At 36.1% G+C, this 24,808-nt stretch overlaps 2 protein-coding genes across 3 annotated transcripts in view; both read right to left on the bottom strand.

Annotated features, from left to right (window-relative positions):
- On the bottom strand, window positions 1-6,022 carry LOC133317889 (DNA replication licensing factor MCM5). Its single transcript, XM_061519790.1, has 18 exons — window positions 5,735-6,022; window positions 5,512-5,655; window positions 5,237-5,416; window positions 5,030-5,128; window positions 4,805-4,941; window positions 4,585-4,690; window positions 4,121-4,255; window positions 3,948-4,025; window positions 3,531-3,635; window positions 3,296-3,387; window positions 3,081-3,213; window positions 2,898-2,993; window positions 1,928-2,019; window positions 1,747-1,837; window positions 1,385-1,494; window positions 667-796; window positions 485-586; window positions 1-84 (listed from the first exon to the last, which is right to left on the bottom strand). Exons 1-18 carry the CDS (start codon window positions 6,014-6,016, stop codon window positions 1-3), a joined length of 2,196 nt encoding a protein of 731 aa, XP_061375774.1. The 5' UTR covers window positions 6,017-6,022.
- A 1,947-nt stretch (window positions 6,023-7,969) lies between these two features.
- LOC133317880 (dicer-like protein 4) overlaps window positions 7,970-24,808 on the bottom strand; it is a 29,220-nt gene continuing 12,381 nt past the window's right edge. Inside the window, exons 12-26 of one of the 2 annotated variants that reach the window (XM_061519774.1) lie at window positions 20,465-20,625; window positions 20,175-20,381; window positions 19,815-20,080; window positions 19,363-19,365; window positions 18,862-19,136; window positions 18,355-18,788; window positions 18,062-18,162; window positions 15,189-15,394; window positions 14,841-15,050; window positions 11,950-12,411; window positions 11,524-11,799; window positions 10,147-10,482; window positions 9,329-9,638; window positions 9,133-9,226; window positions 7,970-8,573 (exon numbers count right to left, since the gene is read on the bottom strand). In XM_061519774.1, the coding sequence (XP_061375758.1) occupies window positions 8,414-8,573; window positions 9,133-9,226; window positions 9,329-9,638; window positions 10,147-10,482; window positions 11,524-11,799; window positions 11,950-12,411; window positions 14,841-15,050; window positions 15,189-15,394; window positions 18,062-18,162; window positions 18,355-18,788; window positions 18,862-19,136; window positions 19,363-19,365; window positions 19,815-20,080; window positions 20,175-20,381; window positions 20,465-20,625 (3,501 nt within the window). In that variant the 3' untranslated portion in view covers window positions 7,970-8,413. The remainder of the gene's footprint in view (window positions 8,574-9,132; window positions 9,227-9,328; window positions 9,639-10,146; window positions 10,483-11,523; window positions 11,800-11,949; window positions 12,412-14,840; window positions 15,051-15,188; window positions 15,395-18,061; window positions 18,163-18,354; window positions 18,789-18,861; window positions 19,137-19,362; window positions 19,366-19,814; window positions 20,081-20,174; window positions 20,382-20,464; window positions 20,626-24,808) is intronic. The other variant, XM_061519773.1, reaches the window with a different exon arrangement.

Below are 24,808 nucleotides of genomic sequence, written 5' to 3'. Positions count from 1 at the left end.
TTATGTTTTCCTATATATAACACGCCTTTCTCGTTTGTATTCTACTTCGTCTCTCTGGTGCATGATTATAAGAGCTCTTCTCACCTGCCAAATATTTGTATGAATAAATACCGACAATAAAAATATAGATAAGCCAGTGTGATAAGACTTGACCCAAGAGAATAAAAGGAACACAAATGATTGCTTCAATCTGTAACTTCGTTTTGAGCAGTGTTATTGTTCAACCAATAAGAAGGCCTGAAGCCTGATTATCCGCTGGACTGGCACTAGCCAGCTGCCACAGTAAGAATATATTCATTGTTGGTAGTCTTTTTATGTTTTTGGTGTTTGTGTGTTTATGATGGAGAAACACCAGCTAAGTCTCTAAAAGACACAACTTAGTCTAATCTAGCATAACACTGTTTGAAACGTTCATCTTTTAACAGTTAGAACTGGTTTAGAAGTCATGACACTCTTTACAGGTAAGTGGCTACTTAGTACTTACAGTAGATTCATTCATTCCCATTCTGCTGAGGTCATCAATCAGCCTTCTTTCTGATATGTGATTTCCAATCCCAATTCTTCTCTTTATCTGAGTTTCTGCTTGCTGCTCACAGTGCAAACAATTAATCCATCAAGATATGAGGCTAGATGGAAAAAGTGAGACGGTCTCATCACAAAACAAACCTTTATCTCATTTGCCATTTCAGGTGTAAGATTTATTTGTTGGTTTATTCCTGACCTAGCTGCATCCATTGTAGACACAGTGAAAAGCCTTATTGCTTCTTGCACATTCTCCTCAGTAGCAAGATGAGATCTGGTACAAGAGTTAATCATCAAGGTACATTTTGTCAAAAGAAAGATGCATGGACTACAAAAGAACAAAACTAAAAAGCAACTCCAAAAAAGAGAAAAACAAAAAAAGGATAATCAGTCTTATAAATTTATTAACTTCGGTTTAGCAAAGCATATTGAAGGGATATCACATACAATGACTGAATAATGGAATTATCTTCCAACCCAAAAACATTGGTCTGTAATGCTTAATTCTATCGGCCCATAATTTCTAAATTGTTGAATTAATTGATACAGCCGCTATATAGAAAATCCAGGAAAGCCATTGAACAAATTTTGAGGCCTATTATTATATAGGTGAACCTTTTCTGGATAGTTCTTACGAAAAATGTGTTCTGACTGCTAGTTGTGCACTAAAAACCACTGATCATGTTGGGATGACATCATGCATTATGAACCTTATCAATGTATTTGAAACTGCTTGCACCAGAATATGTTAATATTTTATATTCTATGTAGGCACCAAGTGTTTTGATATTTTTATGAAATTGCACCAGATAGAATTCTGGAAAAATGTACAAGTGTAATAAAGAATAACAGCAACACTTACAGTTTCATCTTCGCAAGTGCCTCACTCAACCTAACAACAGCTTCCAGCTGCCTTACAGTAATTGGTATTGCAGCAGCTTCTCCAGTTTCATTTGCTTGCTGCCTCATATCCTGTAATTTTATTTTATTTTTTAAAGTGAATTATGTCTCTAAAAGCATATTCATTTCACAAAATCAGCATTCAATGGAAAAAAATGGCAACAAATAGTAATAAATGAATATTCAGGAAGCTTCTGACAGTGACATCCAAAGAAACAAAAGACACAACTGGTCTCCATCTTCATCTTAAACATCTAATAACCAGACGAAAAAAACTACAGGGAAAAATAATTTTCTGTACGCTAATTGATAACATACTCATACCTGTCTGATTTTCACATAATTATTCTGCAGTAAAGTTGCTGCGGATTCTGATAGACGAGGGTGGCATTGAGATCGACAATATTGTAAATACCTATTCAGATAACAGCTCAAAAGTTCATTCTCTCAAATAATTGAAAGAACTGAATGAATAGTCTATGACTAAGTCGACGATGTAGCATACCTCTTCAGCCAGTTCTCCTCTTTAGAAGACCTGCTCTCACCCGTGGTTGCATCAGCTGTTGCATGAACCTTTATGATATGACTAGCTATTACCTGTAAACAAAATCAGCCAACCACTGACTTGAGGAGTAATGAAAATCAAGCCATTGAATATGTAAAACATATTTCCGCATGGTCTAAACACATGGAATACACACACATTTTACTCGGTATAATGTGCATGCTTCAATGTTAATGTCGCAACACAAAGAAAACTCAAATTTGACATACCATTTCTTCCAAGGACAAAGGTGCATTCAAAGGTAGCAAACAAACACACACACACACACACAAGGATAGTTATTCTTGTACTGGTATAAAAATACGAAAATCACACACACACACATAAGGGTAGGTTATTCTTGTACCGGTATAAAAATAAGAAAATCTTACACTTATTCTTGGCCCCACACATACACATATATATAAGGGTAGGTTATTCTTGTACCGGTATAAAAATTTACACTTATTCTTGGCCATTGATCCATTTATATCCAATGGTTCAAATAAATAAAAAATTAGAACCGTTAAATATAAATAAGATTTAAGATCAACATTGAGTGTAACTTACACGTAGGTGTAAAATGATCCTAATATATATATATATAGGGGTAGATTTTTCATAAGAAGTCTTACACTCGTTCTTGGCCACCACTTATATCCAATAGTTCAAATAACTAAAAAAATTAGAACTGTTAAATATAAGTGGGATTTAAGACCAAGATTGATAGTGTAATTTACACACGGGTGTAAAATGATCCTACCATATATATAGACACTAGATAATGTGCATGCTTAAATGTTAATGTCCCTAACACGGGAAAAAAAAAACAAATTTGATATAGCATTTCTTCGTAGGACAAGGTGCACTCAAAGGTTGAAAAAGAAGGTACCACACAGTGAGAACATAAGTACAGAACAGTCAAAGTTACCTTGTCTTGACTGTACATTCTGATGTCTTTCACAATGAAGATTAAATCAAACCTAGAAAGAATTGTTGTCTGCAAATCAATGTTATCCTGTGCAGTCTGGAGGAATATTTAAGGCTCCTGTTAGTCTCTTGTGATGAAGATATGCTTTCTAAGAAACTGAAAAAGATTAGATAAGCAGTAGACCTTAAGATCATCATAACGTCCTGATGGAGGGTTGGCAGCAGCAAGAACAGAAGTCCTTGAATTAAGAACAGTTGTTATTCCTGCTTTGGCTATGGATATAGTTTGCTGTTCCATGGCTTCATGAATAGCAACCCTACACCAAAGAAACTAAAAAATTTCACCATGAACCGACAATGATGTATTACAGAAAAGAAATACCAAACAGTTTACAATACCTATCTTCTGGTCTCATCTTGTCAAACTCATCAATGCAAACAACACCTCCATCTGCCAAGACCATGGCCCCTCCTTCAAGATAAAACTCGCGCTGAATTACACAGAACAAGAATCAGAGGCTTATCAAACAATATAGGTGAAGTACTAGCTTATGGTTATCTCAAAAATAAGCAGTGATGATAGAAATTTACGACCTAAATCTAATACAAACAATGCAAGAGGTGAAGAATTTACAGTGCTGCTATCTTGGATTACAGAAGCTGTAAGGCCAGCAGCTGATGAGCCTTTTCCAGAGGTATAAACAGCAATTGGAGCTGTCTTTTCAACAAACTTCAGAAACTGTAGAAATAATTGTCACCTCATGTAAGGAAATACAAGCTATAACGTGAATGATTAAATGGTCAACATCAACAGCACCTTTAACCCAAAGGTGAATGATTAAATGGTAAGTTAAACAAAAAAAAAGGAAAAAGGATTTAGTATTTCATGTCAAAATAATCAAAACCTAAAGCATATACACTGGCAAAATCCTTTCACTGTTGTATACAAACAAAATATAATGCAAGTGGCACACTAGGGTTTTTAACAACTCAACCACCACATAATAACATAAAGCACTAGTCTACAGAAATAAAAGTAGTAAGAACAAACCTGGGACTTTGCAGTAGATGGATCCCCCAGAAGCAACACATTGATATCGCCTCTTAACTTCACTCCATCTGGCAAATTCTGCTTGCAAAGAAATTGACCATATATTCAGCTCCCACGATGGATTTTTGTTATTCCCCAACAACATGGATGGATACTAAAAGATAATGGGATACCTTTCTTGACCCTCCGAACAGAAGACAGGCTACAGCCTTTTTGACATCATCATGCCCAAATATAGACGGAGCAATCTTGGAGCATATATTTTTATATGCATCAGGTTCAGCAGCAAATTTTTTGAATTCTTCTATCTGCAAACAACACCATTATTTGTGTGCAACCTCTATAGATGGAGACCATGATAATGAGCAGGAGTGAAAAGTCAATCTACTAATCTAGGTTTATAAAATGAGGAAAGATTAATGATATAAATCATAGAAGAACTGAGAAATCACAGCCGGTATCCAAGTATTTGAAGGGAAAAGGTAAAATACTTATAACATTGATAGCCTAAAGTTTCAATGGAACCACAAGCACTTTTAACATTAAACTAAAATATGATATTCATGGAGGCAACCAACAAGGTATAAAGCAAGGAAGAAGTAATCACTTTATAATTGTTTCAAGTTTCAAAGCTGACCTCTTCTGGTGTAAATGCAGAAGGACCTCGAGATTTGGCTTCATTTGTTTCTTCTATTCCTACAACCCTGATATAAGGCTGCCTAACAGCAACTGCTCCTTTGTGGCTGCATAAAATACAAGCAATTTGAAGACATAGACATCAATTCTGGATTGGACAATTAAGAAATTCAAAAATGCAACAAAAAACAAAAAAACAAAACAAAGATGATGAATCTCACGATGCAGAAGAGTTGGAAGCCTGGTAGATACTATAGATTCCCATGATTGTCAATCTTGAGCCAGGTACTACTGTTTGAACAAGATGACGATCAACAGAGAGAAGCAGGTTTCTAGGAAGCTCTCCAGTTGGAACATCCTTCAATAGCCACCACGTGAAAATGCAATTATATGATTATCATTGCAAGTTTCGTTAAAGCTTTTCTTAACTAAATTCATATTACTACCTCCGGGTTTTCTTGCAGTTTCAAGGTTTGTTGATCAACATACTTGCTCTTGTCAGGAACCACAAGCCATGGATCAAGTGGGCAGGGTTCTTCTCCAGGCTACAACAACCTTCTTTTCTTGTAAGAGATATCCACAAAATAAAAGAACAAGTAGACCACGCTACGCAAAAAAATAAAAGATAATATGACATTTTTTATGAACTCAACCTGAGGAACATGATCACAGGAACGAGGAATAATTGCTCCCCCAAGTCCTGGCCGACATGGAACTTGCTTCCCCTTCTTGCAATTCTTACATATTAGGGTGACATAAGTTGCCTTTGCCTTAGTCCTGGATGCGGCAATTGTAATCCCAGCAATTTTAACTAGCTTTGATATGTATTGAGCCTATCAAAATAAAAATAAAAAATAAAATAAAAATCATCACATTCCTCATGCAATTTCCGAATAATCAAACTCCAGATTAGATCAAATCCACTTACCCCGAGCGATCTCATGGAGACTGGATCCTCCTTGGAGGTGAGCAAAACCTGAACATCCCCAGTCACCGGATCCTCCAAAACTCCCGTATCTCCAGCAACCTTCGTCTTCAAACTCACCAAAACCTGAGCTGCGGCCGTCTCGAGCTACAAGGCAAAAAGAATCGTGAAAAAATGAGATGACGATCGATAGTTGTCGGAAGAGTGAGAGAGAAATGGGAAGTACCAGGGGCAAGAAATCGGCGGGGGAAGATCGGAGTTTAGCGGGAAGGTCGGGGTCGAAGGCATCGAGATCTTCCATGTCGACGAGAAGGAGCTTGGGGCTATGGAGGAGGCTCTCTCTGTAAGGGAAGACATTGCTGTCGGTCTCGAAGTTTCGAATGAATTCCTTGAATTTCTGGAGGAGAGAGTGATTGGAGGCTGCAGCTTCGGTGCGGCCACCGGTGCCGTCGTCCAAGGAGTGGGCTTGGTCACTGTAATACACCGCTCCCTCGTCCCAACCTGACATCTTCTCCGATTCCTGACGGTTAGGGTTTTGGTTTTGGTTTTGGTTTTGGAAGGAAGCACAGAAAGGGACTAAGAAGAAGGGTGCTTTTCGCGGGAAAACTATGGCGGGAAAATTATGGCGGGGGATGCGATGGCACGTGACTTTGTGTGTGTTACTGTATTAGTATTAGCAGAGTAAATTCAAAAGTATTGAAAATTCTTTTTTCTTTTTCTTTTTTTGTGTGTATGCTGTGGAATACTGAGCAGAAAGATATTTCCTTCAAAAAATAAATGGAGTTAATGAATATGAATAATGAACTCAGCATTTTAGAATTTTCATTTTTAGTTTTGTTGAACACTAATTTAGCCATTAATTAGGATTGAATTTTCTTTAACTTCCCGTAATGTCGTGATATGTTGAGATTATGCGTGTATCAGAAAAAGTATAACCAAAGCCAATACGAATAGATTAGTGACAAGAGATTTATGTTGTTAGTTAGCACGAGGTCATACTGCATATGTCACTTGATTGACGCTATTATTATTATTATTATTATTATTATTAGGGTTATGTTTATCTCATTTTATATGAGATAAACAACTTTTCTACACACACAAAAAAGGATTGGGGCTCAACACTCTTTTTCCTCTCTTCTCTTATCTGTGGGTTCCACTTATAATTTTATTTCTATAACATGAGATACTTTTTTTCTTACAATATAAGAAACATATTTCCCTTATTATTATTATTATAACTAAATTTATATTTAGCATACAAAGTTATAAACGTCTGCCTTTAAATTAGTGTTTAAAAACTTGCCGACTCGGCCGAGATCAGGGGTCACGGGTTCAACCGGAGGGTCATGGGATCACTTCGCTAACCCGATTATATACATTAAAAAAATTAAATATGTATCCTATATGAAAAATTCAAAAAAAAAAAAAATCAAACCACCAATCATTAAAGATTCAAAACATACTTTAACATAATTCAACCAATTACATCCACAAGTTAATATTCACAAACTAATCAAAGTATAAAACACATATTCCAATTGAGTTAGTGAAAAATTATATCATCAAACTCAGGCCCTTCTTTTCTTTCTCATGCACCTACAACAGTATGTGAAAGGAGACCCTTTACCCAATAGAGAATAGCGGAGTAGAGGTGGAGACACAACAAATTAACGGTGGGAAAAGAAGAACATGCACGATGGAGGAGATCACCGAATCAGGAAGACTGAGCATGATTCTGGGAGAGAAAATCGGAAGAGAATGAGAAGAACGATTCAGATTTCAGTTCTAGTTTTAAATCTAGGCAACAAGTTTTTATTGTTTTTTATTTTTACACATCAAATGATGTTATTACATGTATAATTTATTTTATTTTTTAAAAATACAGTGACCCCTCTAACACGAGAGTCACGGGTTCAACCGGAGGTTAAAGAGATCAACTTGCAAATAGAGTCTAACTACTAAGCTGAATTCTCGAAAAAAGGAGGTCAATGACCCAGCAGGGTAAACCACAAGGTGGAGCGAGATTTTAAAACATTGCTTCAAATCCATCAAATGACAATACTCTACAATAACAACGCCCCTCCCCTTAAAAAGAAAAATAAAAAAAAATAAAAAAATCCAAAGTTCAAATCTATCTTAATATTGTTAAGTTAATTTGCAACGCATCCCTCTCACTATATTACTTTTAATTCAGACTTAAGACCATATGGCCTTAAATACTACAAATAATGAAAATTTATTTAGTAATTTTTTTTTTTATTTAAAACAATTCTTAAGCGCCAAATTATTTCACACAATTCTTACAGTAATTCACTTATTTGGGGGCATCAATGAGTAATCTCATTCTGAATGGGAGTGTGGCTTCAAGAATCTAAACTTGTCCTCGCGCAATACATTATTAAATTTGTCTTGGGCCTTTTTGTTATTATAGTAAAGAACAATTTTCTTTTCCCTTAAAATAAAAAGACCATCAAGTGCAAATATTTGCACTTCAAATGTCACGTGTAGTTCATGGAAAATATACTGTTACAAATTACAAATGACGGACAGTATACACACGGTGATAGATGCCACTTTACAACAAAAGTAATAATACTCTAGAATATATTTCCATTTTTGGACCCTGTGGGGTTATGCTAAAACTCTATTACATGCAACTTCTCTGTGCCATCACGTTATATACTAAACCTATAACGATGAGGGCATTCAGAAATATCAAATTTTCCTATTACTATTGAAGTTAGCAGTATCTTACTTTTGTATGGGTTCATTCAATTCGACCGCAACTAGTTTGGAATAAAGGTGATATTGATATTGAACTTGTCTAATCCCTTGGTCAAAAAAGATTTCTTATACCAAATTGCTTGGGATTAATATGACATGAAAGTTGTTCGGCAGCGCCTTAATTTCCATTAGGCAGGTAACCTTGCTGTTGCAGGTACCAAAATGCACCCTCAGCTGCACTCTCTGCTGCATCTTTCTTCTTTGGTAGAGGTTCCCCAACAAACTCGAAAATCGTATCTGGAGTCTCTTCTATCTCCAAGGTCACCTTGCAAGTGAATCTAAAAATAGAATGGCAAACAGAAAGAGTATAGTCAAATTAGATCCCTATTGTCGTGTAAAATAGAAAAATTAACAAAATAATGAAGGCTCTTTAAAAGTCTTTATGTAGCCTGATATGAACTCAGACATGCTGTATGCTAGATGTTGGCAAAAAATTATGAATTTGAACTTTAATATCATCATCCAGTCACCACAAATCATTTCCAATAAATTCAGAAATGAAAAGAGGGAACCAGTTTCTTTAGTCACAAATTTCAAACATGCAGTGTTACCCAAGCAATCAATCCTAAATTACTAATGCGAAAGCAGACCAACCATATTAAACAAAAAAGATTAATAATTTAGGCAAATACACTGATTTGAATGTCAGAAAATAACCCATTGCAAATTTGAACAAATATGTTCTACTACTATCACTGGCTGAATTGTTTGGCACGAAAATTAAAGATCAAAACATAACAAAACTCGAGGAGAATATCAGCAGATCAGACTACAAAATCTGGGTAGAGATACATATTTTACTAAAGATTAAAAATTTAAAGATAATGACAGACTCACAACTTCAGGTGGTCTGGTCCCTCTTCCTTGCAGCATTCAAATGAAGGTTGTTTCCAGCAATAAGCAGCACAGAATTCATACAATCGTGATCTTGCTGTTCCATTGTACAAAATATATGAAACAAATGTTTAGAAATAACTGCGAGGCAACGTTTCCAATAGTAGGCACTTTAAAACTACTACATCTTTTACATTACCTGTCCTCAACGAGTCAACGCTGCAATCATTACTTGTAAAGGTTTCACTAAGCTCTCCCTTAGCAGAAGATTGAGGCAGTTGGACAACAGGTTTCGCATGTGGGGACAATGTATCAACTACCATTCGGATAGGGCGAATTTCAGGGTCAGACTTGCTGCACAGTTCTCCATTAACCACTAAGCGCGGGATGGTAGTAGTCGCTGTTACATCAATGGGAGTTTCATCATAGCCAATAAGTTTTGCTTCCATCTTAAAGGTTGATTTCAGAACTTCTTCCAAAGTTTTTGACTTTGGTTTCCAGCCTTGAGCCTGCACATGACCCATAACCGCTCAAATCATACTTCAATACAATCAATCTAAGAGAAAGTGACGAGAAAGTAGAAGATATTGAAAGAAATTAGAGAGAGAAAAAAACTGAGTGATTCATTACATTTGGATCAGTTACATAGTGCTCTATTTATAGAGCTGATCATTAGGATTCTATCCATAACAGAAATCTGACTTGCCAAACTAACTATTCTAACAGAACCAGTGATTTGATTCTGTACAACCAGATGTACAGTAAACCAATGCAATAGTCCTACAGCTTATACAACAGACCTGCAACAGTAGCTATAAGTATAACAACACATAAAGGATAGCAAAATATATCTTATATTTTTTTGATTTTAAGCATTTCCTTCAGAAAATCATGAATACAGGAAATAAAGGGAAAACAATGTGGTATTTTTTTAAGTATGAATGAAAACATAAAAACTGAAACTGAAAAAAAAAAAAAAAAAAAAAAAAAAAGGTAACCTAAGCACACTTGCTTTACCTTTAAGTTTGAAAATAGTAGCTGTGAAGCAATTCTAGAAGCCTCTTTTTTATTTTCGCTGGTTGCCGAAGCTGTCTCACATACACCATTCCCAGTCACTTTGGCTTCAACTGAAAACTTTTTATTTTTAGTCAGTTTTGATGGCAGAAACTCCACATCCAAATTATGAGATTGGCAAAGTTCTTGCAAATCCCTAATAGGACTCAGTTGCAAGCTTGATGAGAATTTCATGATTGGGTCCAAGAATGATGTCATAATTTCCCAAACTTTGTTCAAATTGAATCCCGAGTCAAGAAGAATGGCACCCACACAAGATTCCACCAAGTCCCCAAGGGCCTGAAGCAATCATTAATGTCAGTTTAGAGCTCAAATACCTTTTGATGCAAAATTAAGAAGCAATACAAACCTATCACAAACTTTTGAGCTGCTTGCATTGGACATTAAAAGAACTCCTAATGTTCCTATAAGAGTTACTCATGCCCATAACCCAAACCATAGAGCAGAAAATGCAGCGTCATATTCCACTAATTTACTATTATGGCTTCCAAGTAAAAGAATAATGATTGGTACACATCTTGCGGGTGCACATCACCTCACATCAGGCATAGGTGGCAGAATCAAAATGTAGGTATGCAAAAAATGAGGTCGGACCAGCTGTAGTCAAATGATGAAACTTACAGATTGTGAAGTGATGTGTGAGTTTGTGTAGCATAATTCCAAGTAAAATACCCAAATAGAAATTTGAAAAGGATGCAGACGTAATAGTTTGGGAAATTCATCTTCGATTGGTAAATATAATAGACATATAATGAATAATAGTGTAAAGCGTCAATTCAACCTAAAACCTTAATCTGGTAGATGAAGGCCACAATAATGATTATTATATTATATTTCTCTAATACGCCATCTCACACAAAAGCCCATTGGACATGAAGGGTGGAGAATGCATAGGCTCACCTACCTGTACTAAGAAACTCCACAATATTTAATTATTTATTAGTAGAATGGAGGCGATGAGGATCGAACTCAAGACCACTTGATTACAGAGGCTTTGATACCATTTAAAGCGCCAATATAACCTAAAAGATTAAGTTGTTGGGTTGAATTGGTTGCATTACATAATATTAGAGCTTTTGACCAAGCGGTCATGAGTTCAAACATCACCGCCGCCGTTTTCTAATAAAAAAAATTAAAAAGTATGTTAAAATCAACACAAGGTAGCCTAAGGATTCCAGTACGAGGGTGTGTTAGAGATATTAAAATAAAACCATTAATGTGATCATCACTTTTCAGTCACCAGCTTAATTTTTTGGGTTGAAATGATTCTTTACAACCGTTAAATGAGTTGCAACATTATAAAAAGGTCATTACATCTACCTTAGGACATTTTGGCCCTTCAATGATGCCACCATATGATACAACATGTCTTCTAACATAGTCCACATACTTTTTTATTGCCTCAGACAGGCAGCTTGAATCACATAAAAGAAATTTATCAAAGCTGCGATCAACCGCTACACAGGCAAATGCCTTATTGTTAACAGACAATGATCTCAAATCTGTCAATTGACCAGGCTTTAGTTTGGGATAAGCTGAGTACAGATATGAAGTAATCAAATAATCCAATACAGCATCTCCAAGAAACTCCAATCGCTGCAAAGAATTATCAAGTTTCAAAAACTAAAGATCAAATGTTTCAATAGAATTCCAAGAAAAGATACATATATAGCAGGATGTAAAGTAGAGAAAATAGTTCTTATCAGAAGTCAGGACATCGAGAGTCAAAAGAAAAGTAGCACTTGCCTGATAACAGCCTCCTCCATGCTTATTGTAAGAAGGATGTACAAATGCCTGGAGAAGCAGGCCCTTATGAATAAAGTGATATCCTAACTTACCTTCGAGGGAAGAAATGCCAACATCGGCAGAAAGAGGGAGATAGCCCGCACTTCCTGCGCAAATATTAACCACTTGTGAGGCTTCAAATTTGATTTGTATGCCAATCCATGTAAGGAAAGCAATTGCAGCTTTAAAGCCACTGTCAACTATGAATGCTCCGACCAGAGCTTCAACCACATCAGCAATTGTTTTCCTATATAACCAGTGGTGATTTTTATTACATCGGATTTCAGTTGCCCCCCCTTGCTCTTTAACAGAATTGAGACATAAGTGTATGCTTTCTTCAGTTTCCTTGTTACAATCTCTTGGGCAAGGACGCCCTAATGCATAGAACTGGAAGGGATCAAATGCCTGATCGCATATATAGACCTGGCAAAGGAAGCAGAGAGATAGAAACAAGATGAAAGTCAGTAACATTCTAAAGCTTGACATCAGGGTAGAAAAAAGTAATCAAGGTTTTAGCCTTACTAAGTTGTTGTTAAGTTAATTTCTATATTTCAGTGCTAAGGATACTTCAATATTTTCAATCCTTGTTTAAGAAATGTATTTGGGTTTGGGTTTATGTTACCCAAGTGTTATTTGGCCAGCCTAGAGGTCTAAGATTCCAACTTGGGTTAGTAATATAAGTAGGAAGCCAGATGCCTACATCCTTAACAGTATTAGGACCTTGTCCGCCACCCCTGGGGATAAATTAGAGGAGGTCTATTTCCAAAATATGCCAAAAGAAGTGAAATTAATACAAAGTTGGGCTTTGGGTTGCCTGTGCTGCTTTCAGCATGTTTTTCATGTTTTGTCTATTTGTATCCTCGTATGTCATGTCCAGATATAAAAACATACAATTGCCTAACCAGATTGAGTTTGTGCCTACTGAGAATTGTTTTCTTCTCATCTTGTATAAAATCTTAGACTTTCTTTCAGTTTCATTTGAAAATAAATATGTAAGTGTTATCTTGTAAGTTGCTTTCATCTTTATTGCATGATGAGATTGAATTCTAGTTGTGAAGTTGAGGTGAATATTCTTCTCAAATATTGTGTTTTTTTAATTTTAAACCAGCCCAATCCTATTTTTCTTGGAAAATGATATTGAATTTTCTTTACTTTAAACCCCAAATTGATTCTTAATAAGTTCATAGTATTACATTATATGTAAAGAACCATCTCAAATCAAAACCTTAAGGTGGTGGATAAGGCTACATTAATGGTTTTATATATCTCTAATACGCCCCCTCTCACGAGAGCTCATTGGGCTTAAAGGATGGACAATGCACAGGTAAGCTGAGCCTGATGCATCATCCACCTTTCAAGCCCAATGGGCTCTCTTGTGAGGGGGCATATTAGAGAATAATATAAATCATTGAGGCCCTCACCCAACAACTTAAACTTTTGGGTTGAACTGGTTCTTTACATGCTATCAGAGCTTCAGTGACTACAAGGTCACGAGTTCGATCCTCACCGCCCTCACTTTCTAGTGGAATTAAATAAGCACAAGGTAAATAAAAAATTGGGCATATGAAATATTCATGCTTAAAGCCTAAAGGACTCTTGCGTAAGGAGGCGTGTTAGAGATATATAAAAAACTATTAATGTAGCCTCACCCACCAGCTTAAGCTTTTGGGTTGAATTGGTTCTTTACATTATACATAAAAAAATCAATCAACAATATTCGGTGTTAAAATATAGGGTTTTATAATTCTCAAGTTACATGAGAATTGAAATCTTATGTCGTAGAGATAAAAAGCATGCGAGACCCATATGTTAGAAAAAATTATGTGTAGGACCTATATCAGCACGGAAATCGAAGGGTGTGTAGGAAGATTTAAATTCTCATGTTGAATGAGAATTATAAAACCCTAAAATATATGAAAAAATATCTCAAAATATGTTATTTGTATCTCATAATATACCCAGTACCTTACCTAAACCATCTACAGTCAATCAATCAAAGGCTAGTATGTATGCCCAAATTGGTGTAACAAAGGAGGGGAGACCCCAAACTGGTCCAAGTGCAATCAATAATATTCATAATTTCAAATTTCAACTCTAAAGTTTAAGTGCACCCACCTTTACCTATCTACAATAACCCTTCAATATAGCAAATTTCCACCATCAATGCATCCAGGAAACCCTACATCAAATGCATGAATTGATTTTATATTACTGGATTTGGATCCTCTTATTTTAGCTCTCAACATGATCTCATCATTTTAGGATAGACACAATAATGGCTCCCTATGCATGAAATGGGGTTCCCTAGTACAGAGTCATGTGACTATCTATCTCCCAAAATTACAGGGTAGGGTTAGGAATGACCCACAAAAATTTGTTTTTCATTGCCAAGATAATTTTAACATATATATAAATTATCTAACATAGCTAGTTACAGAAATTAGTCCATGTTAAAAATATAACATAAGAGTCATTCATGTGTCTTCACCTAACAACTTAATCTTTTTAGGAGAGTTGATTGCATGACATGATATCAGAGCCTTTATGACTAAGTGGTCTATAGTTCAATCCTTGCCACTCCCATTTTTCTAACAAAAAGTGGAATCTCAATACAAGGTAGATTGTTCTATGTATTGTCCACACTTCAAGCTCAAAGGAATCTTGTGTAAGAGGGCATGTTAAAAATATAACAAAAATATATATGTGTCTTCACCAAATAGCTTAATTAGCTTGTTGAGTTGGTTGCATCACAGTTCACATGTATATCATATAAATCCAATAGAAGATTAAAGAATAATAATAATATTTTCTTATTTAGGTAATGAAGATGGCATTTGAAAGTATAACTTTACCTGCAAATTGCGCTTGATAGCCAACTTAAACAAATTGCAATTATTTACAACATTGGAACGCTTTCTTGTAAGGTCTCCTTCATGAAGGCTGTCATGCATGAGAAAAAAATGGCGAGCAACAACAAATTTAAGGAAAGCATCACCAAGCACTTCAAGTCTTTCAAGGGAAAAGCGCTCTTGACACTTCTCAGTGGTGAGAGCCTCTAGAACCTAGTAGTGGTTCACAATTGTTAGTAATGGAGCAACATTCATCTGTACCATATAAGCATTGCAACAATTGGATGAAAAAGAATATACTACTTACAAAAAAAAAATGCAAATAATATGTTGCATTTAAAAAGGCCTTACTCTATGGGCATTAATTTCAGCTGCCTCTGGGAAGAAAGAAGATAGCATGTGCTTGAGTTCAATAGCAACCAGCAAGTTTCCAAGACGGTGCATAATTGAAGGTAGCAAAGATATGGAACTACCAATGTCCTTCGAAAAGCCTACTATTTTTAGTTCACATAGCTCGGGAGGCAAATATATTAAGTATTCCTCTAGCTCATGTGGTTCTGTTATTTACAATTAAAAGCTACAATCATTTAGTCAAGAGTGTGAAGAATTATCAGAATTCAAGATAAATCCAAAATCAAGATAAAAACCTGAAAGTAATCAATGCACACTTTTTAAATAGCAAATGCAAAAGCATAAAGAAATGTACATACATTGTTACAATATTTTAGATATTAATGATAGCATACATGTATATATGGTAGAATCAATAAGGAGCAATCTTAAGAACTAATTTAGGATTGTATATCTGTATAATTAGGATTGGATCATTGTAATTAATACTAACACCAATATAGATAGAGACCATGTGTGGACTGTTTCAAATACACAATTTTATCCTTAATCAGATTGTTCTTAGAATTCTAAAGTTGATATCAGAGTGAGTTTTGACCCATCTCTCACAAAAAAACCCTAAATCTGTTGTGCCACCTGCTCAACATCAAATCCTTCTTAGCTGCATGTCAAATGTCAATACCCGTGAGCCCTCTCTACTGTGACTCTTTCCGGCAAGTTTCTGTCATTGTTAAAATTTTCAACGACCTCAAAAACTTCAGATCTGATTCTGAAACCCCACGGATCAAAAGCTCCCAGTCCCTACTGCCTAAAATCTGAAGTTTTGCTGTCGTCTGCAGCTCCACATACTGCCTAAAGCATGAGGGAGCATGAGCCACTTTTCCTACGCTGCTCTTCCATAGACTCATGTGAAATCATTTGCACGAGACATCCCAAGCCCTTTTGGCTCCTATCTTGGCCATTTCAATTCAAGGGTGTTTCAGATTGTGGGTCCCACAATTTTGGTGTTCTTTGGACTATTCATTGCATGCCAAGACCTGCACAGTCCTTTTTTGACATCCTCCTGGTGTTTCTGTGATTTTTGGTGATCTACATTTTTCAAAGGCTCCCATCATTTAAGTTACGAAAAAGTGGAAATTCCAAGAAACAATGGAGTCTCAAATACTACAAATTTTTTGGATAGGAGAGTTGTGCAAGAGAGATAAACGAAAAGGACAAGGGAACATCAGACTAAAGAGGAATCTTCTAACCAAGGCCAATAGTCCTCCCAAATCTTGATATGAGAATCAATACCTATCTTCAAGGAAAGCTAAGAGTTTAAAGGTGGGATAACTATGGTCTACGAGAAATAAATTTCCAAGGACTAGAATGAGAAGCGTGGATTATTGTAAGTGCAAAGCCCGTTGACAATCCTATGGATTCGAAGGTCAAACTACTGCCAAGTTAGGGGGAGCCACTCCCCAATCTAGAGAGATACAGAAGATTAGTTAGGAAGGTGAATTATTTCACACTCACTTGTCCAAACATCTCATTTCTAGTAAATGTGGTAAGTCAAGTTCCTAAATTATGAGTACCTACAAAGACAAAGTGTTTGCAGTGTTGCCAACTGTTCAGCCCAATGCAACGATGCCCAAATAGAGCATACGGGTGATGATTCTGGCACGGGATGAGCAGCTAGATGAAGATATTGTAAAAAATCAAAGGCGGAAAGTGAGGTGGGAAGTTGAATAACCGGAAGAATTATGCAAGGGGAATCCCCTATTTCCAAGGTGGAATTTCAAAAGGGTGACAACTGATAGTGTAAAGAACTATTCAACCCAAAAGCTTAAAGCTATTAAGTAAGGGCCACATTAATGGTTTTCTATAACACACCCCCTTACGCAAGAGCCATTTGATCTTGAAGCGTGGATATTGCATGGGCCCATTTTTTTAATACTACCTTGTGCTGACTTATTTCCACTAAAAATGGGAGGCGATGACGATCAAACTTTTGATAAACAATAATTTCACCTAAAACCTCAAGTTGTTAAGTGAAGGCTTTTTTAATGGTTTTCATATTTATCTAACACGCCCACTTACACCGGAACCTATTGGGCTTGAAGGGTGCATGTACAAGTGCTAAGAAACTCCATAATATATAAATATTTATTGACGATAAGAACCGAACTCGTATCCTGGGGTCACGGAGGCAAGGATAGAACTCATTACCTCGTGGTCACAGAGACTTTGATATCATGTAAAGAACTAATTCACCTAAGAGTTTAAGCTGTTAGGTGAGGCTATATTAATTATTTTCTATATTACTTCTCTAACATATAGGACCTAGGAAGTTTATAAATTAGGAGTTATAGAAGGGGAAACCCTTGGAGAAGATTCTCTCCTTTATTCTTTGTGATTCGCTAAATCAATAGAAAAGTGTTCTTTCTCATTCTTTATTATCTACTCGTAGTTCTTTCTCTCTAAAAATTCGGACCGTGTTTTGAGGATCCTAACACAAAAGGAAAACATCATAGCCATTTAGCAGTCAGAGCAAGGATCTTAAACACCAAACTACCAATACCCGAACCCCCTTCCTTCTTTAGGACAACAGTAAACCTCCTATCTCACTAAATGATCATACACCATTTAAAAAACACTAGACCAAGAAGCTTAACTTATTAAGCAAGGCTTCAGAATTTTATTTGGAACTCTTAGCACACCCTTGACAAAAACCTATTGGAACTGAATTGTGGACAAATGATAAGAGTATAGACATTAACTAGTCTGTAAAAAAATAAAATAAAATAAAATAAAAAATTAAATGGTAACAATCAAATTCTAATCACTTAGTCAAATAGGCTCCAACACCAAGAATAACATATCCTACACAGTACCTGTATCCCCAAGCTTTCGGTTGTGTAGCAGGTTGTGCAAATTAAAGAGTGGTTTTGCTTGCAGAAGTGGTTGTTCAGGGTATTTGAGTTGAATGGAAAATCTGACATCCAAGCATGCATTATTTTTTGTCAAAGATCATAAGCACAAATATATGATATTCCAACTTATATGCACACGTTCTCAGCAGCTTTAAAAAATGTCCAATTAATATTCTCAATCTTTTTATAAATAAAAAAAATTATGAATGCAAAACCGAAATGAAACAAGGATGAACTAGTAAACATATACCTACTTTTCAATGAAGTGGTCCATATAGCTTGAAGTGCCCGAATCTTTATTAGGACTCAATCCATTCTTTTGATCGATATTAGTGACAAAATAAAACAGCTTCTTATGAGTTGCATACACTAAACTATTCTCAACATCTCTTACACTTCTGTAACCATTGGCAAGTTGCAGGTGAATATCCAAAGGGAAAACTTTTTTATCCACCATATCTGCTGGATGCCTGAAAATTGCTGAACCAAGGCATCTCCTCACTGTCTTCCAATCTACTGTCATGCTATTTTCATATTCTTGGAATATGACTGGAAGCAAAAGGTAGAAGGTTGAAGTGCTTGTACGTGATTCAGCACCCTTACCCAAGTCTACAAACTCAGAAACAAATTCTGATCTGTCAAGAATAACTTTGAGGAACATTTCTTGAAATTTCTCTGCCATCTTAATCTGCAGGATGGACAAGTCCAAGAATTAACTTAAAATTTTCATTTTGTTTTCCAAAAATAAAAATGTTATTTACCTCATTTTTGTCAAATTCTACAACTCCAAATGGAACAAATTTTGACATCACAGATCTACCACGAGCAAGATGAAGATCGAGTTCGAGTTTCTCAGCCTCCATTGGAAGACGAGTCATGATGAATAGACCAAACTCTTTGTAGACCCTGTCCTCTGGACAGGGACAAAATTTTATGTAGTAAGAGTTAAGATGGACAATTTTCTCCTCGTTTATCCATGACAATCTAAAGGCAGAAGGAACTGGCATCTCATATAATTCTCCTCTTGAAGTGGCATCTGCAAATAAAGGAAAATTAATATAGTACAACAAAATAATGATATTGTTATATCTCTAGAAGTATAAGCTGATTGTAATCAACACAATAATAGTACTACAGCTGAAAACAAAATAAAAACCTTCCCCATGCAAGCTTAGTGTCATGCAATCAACTTTCCCAAAAGGTTAAGCCATTAGGTGAAGGCAGATGGGTGGTTTTATATTCATATTATATTTCTAAGACACCCCCTTACAAAAAAGCCCATTAGGCTTGAAGGGTGGTTAATACACAGGCCCACTTACCTGTACTAAGAAGTTCCGCAATATTTATTAGAAGATTATTAGAATGTGGGCAACAAGGATCAAACTCTGGACCACTTGGTCACAGATGCACTAACACTATGTCCTGCAACCAACTGTTCCAAAAGCTTAAGTTTTTACCCTGAAAGTGGCTCAACATTAAACTGTCCAAAGAAAAGGTATGTTACAATAATAGTTACAAAAAATAGACTATTTGAGTATAAGCGGCATGGCAGCATATAAAACCATGTAGAATCAGTCACTCTCCTTAATACCCTTGTTGACAAGTAAACATGCTCAACACTTTATTTCAAAATATAATTTATACATTACATTTTTGACAACCCAATGACAGACAAAGAGAGCAATTGCTTATCAGAGAGTAGCTGAAGTTTGACCTTCACTCTCATCTGAATCAGAAGAGTCCGAAACCTGCTCCTGAGGCTCTGCATCATCTTGCTTTGGCAAAAGACAATCACTTAAAGAACCTAATTTATACAGTTCTTCAATTGCTTTCAGGCAAGCATCTCTTTTGGAAGCTTCCATAGACAACTGTGGCGTACTGACAATTTGGTGTATTGGAGCATTTGAAGGCAAAATAATGTGACAGACAATTCCCCCTAAATCATCGAAGTAAAAAAAATTTGGCTTGGGGTCAAAGTACCTGCAAAAGATTTGTACTTTATTTCCGTAAACTCCTTAGTTGAGTATAATATATTTTGAAACAAACAAAGGTCCAAGTAAAAATGAGCCCATACTCGTCATGTGGAAGCTTTGAACAATACTGGTGAAGCAATGAGATACTATATCCAGAACTGACACAAGCACCAGATGAATCAACTCTGAATATTTTTTCCTCCGGGATGATGTATATCTCCTTGGATGTTCGTTTAGTGATTTCCTTATTCATTTGGCATTCATCTTTCTCAAAACCAGCAATTATATCTAGTTCCTTCTTATTTCCACTGCAATAAAAAGACAACTCAAATATAACCAAATATATGGATTTGCATAGATTAGTTTTAAATTCGATTAATAGTAAGGGTACCTGTCCACCAAAAATGCATATTCTGACTGAGGCATGCGTGCACGGCCTCTTGACTGTATAAAGCTGGCAACAGTTTCTGGAAGATCAAATCGTATGACAAGGCAACATGTCTGAATGTCAAGTCCTTCTTCACCCACTTTGGTTGCAACCAATAGATTCAACTGTTCACAGCATGAGCCACATAAGCACATTACTAGCACAACTCTTTGACAAGCCAGTAAACATATACACATTTAAGCCATTGTCATAATTATCTTTATCCTCATTTAACTGCCACGCACCACCTTCACACCATTTATGCTTGAAAGCACGTCCACATCAGTAAATATTTTTCACAAAAATTCCCATCAGCTCCCAGCTGTATCATAGTTTTGCAACGTAAAAGACATTTTACATTCTCCCAATACATTTATTGCCACGTCAATGAGGGTAATAGGAAGTTTAATAACATTTTATTTATTTTAGGTTAGCAATTACAAATTTTGCCACACACATTCATTCTTGAATACTATACATAGTTTTAAATAGCGGGTAGCGGCTGACCCCAAAAACGCTATAGCGGTATAGCGGGTAGCGGTAAAGCCGCTACTGTGGAGTCCATATAAATACTTATAATAAATTATATCACATATATAAATGCTATAAGATAAGAAATCACCCAAAATAGGAGGAAATGAGGAATGGAAAGTATGATACTACACATTCAAAACAAGGACTAAAGGAACATAAAGGAAGCAACATACTAGTTCATTGAAGGAAACTAAATTAATAACATTTTAGGAAGAGTCAAATACAAATTTTCAATGGCTCTATCAAATTTATACTTTATTTTATCTTTGGTAATCTGCATATATATTACTTTAAACTGGAAAATATCTTCACTGTATCTTTTATTAAATTTAGTAAAAAGTAATATAATTAATTTTTTAATTTTATTCTCTTGATTATTGATACTTACATTCTAAAACATTTTTTATTTTTAATAAAACAAACTCTTATATAAAAATTATATTCTTTAAACTGATACTTAATATCATGTGATTCTAATTTAAATAGGTGAAATATGTGAAAATTTTATATCTTTTCTACACTTTTTTTAAATTATATATCACATCTAAAAAATTTATCTGATTCTAATTTATATCCTTATTTAAATGATATATTTACACGTTTTCAAAAACTTTTTTTAAAACACATAAAAAATTTAAAATAATTATTAAAATGGAGGAATTGAAAATATATTATTAACAATGAAGAAAGAAAAAAAACGTGCAGAGACAGACTATTATCTAAAAAGGAGATGGAAATGTGACAGCCAAGGAGTGTGGTCCCACAGCGGTAGGGTAGCAGATGTGCATGTGACAGAGTGATGACTGATTTAAATTTAAACTTTTGCTTTTTTCGAAAAAAAAAAAGCTGGCTTTTTAAGTTAAATATCTATTTTACCCTTCATTTATCCTGCCCTTTTCCCATTATACCCTTAAATGATAATCTAATTTAATAAACACTGCCACCCTACTTTCAACGTTTCGTTTTCTCCATTAACGTCTGCAACTCCTCTTCCTTTCCCTGTAGCGGCTCAATAACGCCGCAAGAGTTGTCGTCCGCCACCACCGCTACCGTCCGCTACCAGCCGCTACCGAAAACTGTGGCGTCGCGGTGCGAAAGTTGCGGCTGGGTGCCGCAACCCGCACCAGAACCGTTATTGCGCGCGATAGCGTCGCTATTTCAATCATAGATACTCTAAAATTAGTTTCCTTATTTTATTAGAATTTGAGTTAGGCTTTGGGTTTCTCCTTTAAATCCATCAGTTTCTCTATATATTGTACTCCTTTATACCTATGGAATACAATCTAATAATATATGTCATTCATTTTCTTAATTCTCATTATTATCAAGTTGGTACCAGATCTTGCGTTCTAGGAGACCTTGCTTCCGCACAAAAACCTTGTCGTGCATCATATCGGCAACCCATCTTCCCTCTTTTCACTTGGCAAATACATCTTTTCTTAACCCTAAATTCCTCCACCATCACCGTTCTTCCCTCCTCCGCCAAATTTCGCTACTCTATGCCCCCTTCTCAACTTATCATCTCTTCCAAACCATCCATTGCTCATCATCAATTTGCAGCTGATAGCCTTTAAATTTGATTTGTATGGAGCACTCAAGTACTGCGGTCAAAAGTACTGCCGACATTATCTTTGCTACTGTCCCATCCATTACAACAATGAAACTCATTGGATCTACTGCTTACAAGACTTGGTCTACCTCCGTTACTATCTAGTTTACTGGCCAGGGACACAAGAAACATCTCATGCCTAAGCTTGCTGATGTTCCCAAGGATCAGAAATCTGATTGGGAGAAGATTAATGCCCAGCTCCTGAGTATTCTTTGGCAATCCATTGACCCAGTAGTTATTGATATTTTTATTCCCTTTGAGATCTACTATAAGGCGTAGGAGGAAGCCAAAAGCCTTTACACAAATGACATCCAGTAATTTTATTCAATTGTTTCTTGGATAATGGAATTGTGTAAATCACCAAATACTCAAATGGAGGCTTGTATTGGTAAGATTTGTTCTTTAATGCAGGAGTTCTTAGCTATGCTACCTTATACTGCAGATGCCTCTGAGAACAAGAAACAGGTGGAGCGTTTCTTTATGGTTGTAACCCTTTCCAATCTTCTAGAGGAGTTAGATGGTGTTCGTAAGAATATTTTAATTAGCGTTAGGACTCCTAGCTTGTCACAGACTTTCCAACACCTCTTGAACCTTAAAGATAAAACAACACTCGCGCCTCTTCTTGCTTTTCCTCATGTGCCAGCTACCGATTCCACTGCTCTCATATCTTATGTCAGTGATTCCAACTGGAACAGTGGACACGGTTACGGGCGTCGTCGGGAACAAAGTGGTCATGGACAAAGGCCTCGTTGCAACTATTGCCAAAACCTTGGTCATGTTGAAGAGCGTGCTACATAAGTACCCTGATTTAAAGCTACCAGCTGCCGACCTTGCTTAAACCGACACTGCATCATCCTCTACTAGATCAATAACTATTTCAAGTGCAGATTATGATGCTCTTCTTTCGAAGGTTTCTTCCCAGACTTCTGTTGCAGATAGATACTAGTAATCATGTTGCTTGTCTTTCTCAATCATCTCTTGAACCTTGGATAATTGACTTAGGTGCTACTGATTACCTTTGTGATAATAAGGACCTCTTTACCTCATTCTAATCATCTACATTCTGTTACTCTTGTTGATGGAACCAAGGCTCCTGCTCGTGGTGTTCGACAAGCCTGTCTAGCTCCTTATTTGACTCTGACCTTTGTTTATTATATACATGTCATTTCCTTTCATTTGATATATGTTAGCCAATTGGTCCGTTCACTTTCATCATCATTACCTTCTCTAACCAAACTGTCTTTGTGCAGGATACGAGTACGAGAAAGGCGATTGGAGTGGGTCGTCAGTCACAGGGTCTCTACTATCTGGATATGCCTCGTTCTCCAGTGGCATGTTCTCTAACGGAGTCTCTTAAACTAATCCACAGCCAAATGGGTCATCCAAGTCTCTTCAAACTTCAGTAGATGGTTCCTTTTTCGTCCAGTCTTGAGTCTTTAAATTGTCGGTCATGTCAACAAAGAAAGCACACTCGCTCCTCCTTTATTAGTAGAGCCAATAAAAGAGCTGATGCTCCTTTTTCTATTGCCCATTTTGATATTTGGGGTCCGAGTCAAACTATGTCTGCCTTCAGTTTTCAATATTTTGTTATGATTTTTCTCGTTGCACTTGGGATTTTTTAATGAAAAATCGTTCTAAATAACTTTCTATCTATCAAAAATTGTGTTGAGGTTCATAATCAATTTGGTGCTTCTATTCTGGTTTTGCGGAGTGATAATGCTAAAGAGTACGTGTTTTTTGAATTCTCTAATTTTTTAGAAAAAAAAAAGGAGATTGTACGAAACTACCTGCCCTCACACTCCACAACAAAATGGAGTGGCCTAACGTAAAAATAGACACTTGGTAGAAACCACACGTATTTTTCTATGCTTAACAATGAAGTCCCGCACAATGTTTTATTTCCAAGTACACCGCCCTATCCACTGCCTCCATTTTTTGGGTGTACGTGCTTTGTTTATGACCTTACTCCGGGAAAAGATAAATTAACATCCAAAACCTTCAAATGTCTCTTTCTTGGTTACTCTCGATTTCAAAAGGGGTACCACTGCTACTCTCCTTATCTCAAGCGCTACATTGTGTTTGCTAATGTCATCTTTCTTGATCACCAGCCTTTCTCCCATTCCAAAACTCTTGTGTCACAGATTGATCATATTCTTCTCATTCTT

This window comes from Gastrolobium bilobum, unplaced genomic scaffold (assembly GCF_033153095.1).
Source record: "Gastrolobium bilobum isolate Gb01-03AN ecotype WA unplaced genomic scaffold, APGP_CSIRO_Gbil_v1 utg3966, whole genome shotgun sequence".
In the NCBI taxonomy this organism is placed as follows: domain Eukaryota; kingdom Viridiplantae; phylum Streptophyta; class Magnoliopsida; order Fabales; family Fabaceae; genus Gastrolobium; species Gastrolobium bilobum.
This window is presented reverse-complemented; position numbering and strand designations above follow the sequence as displayed.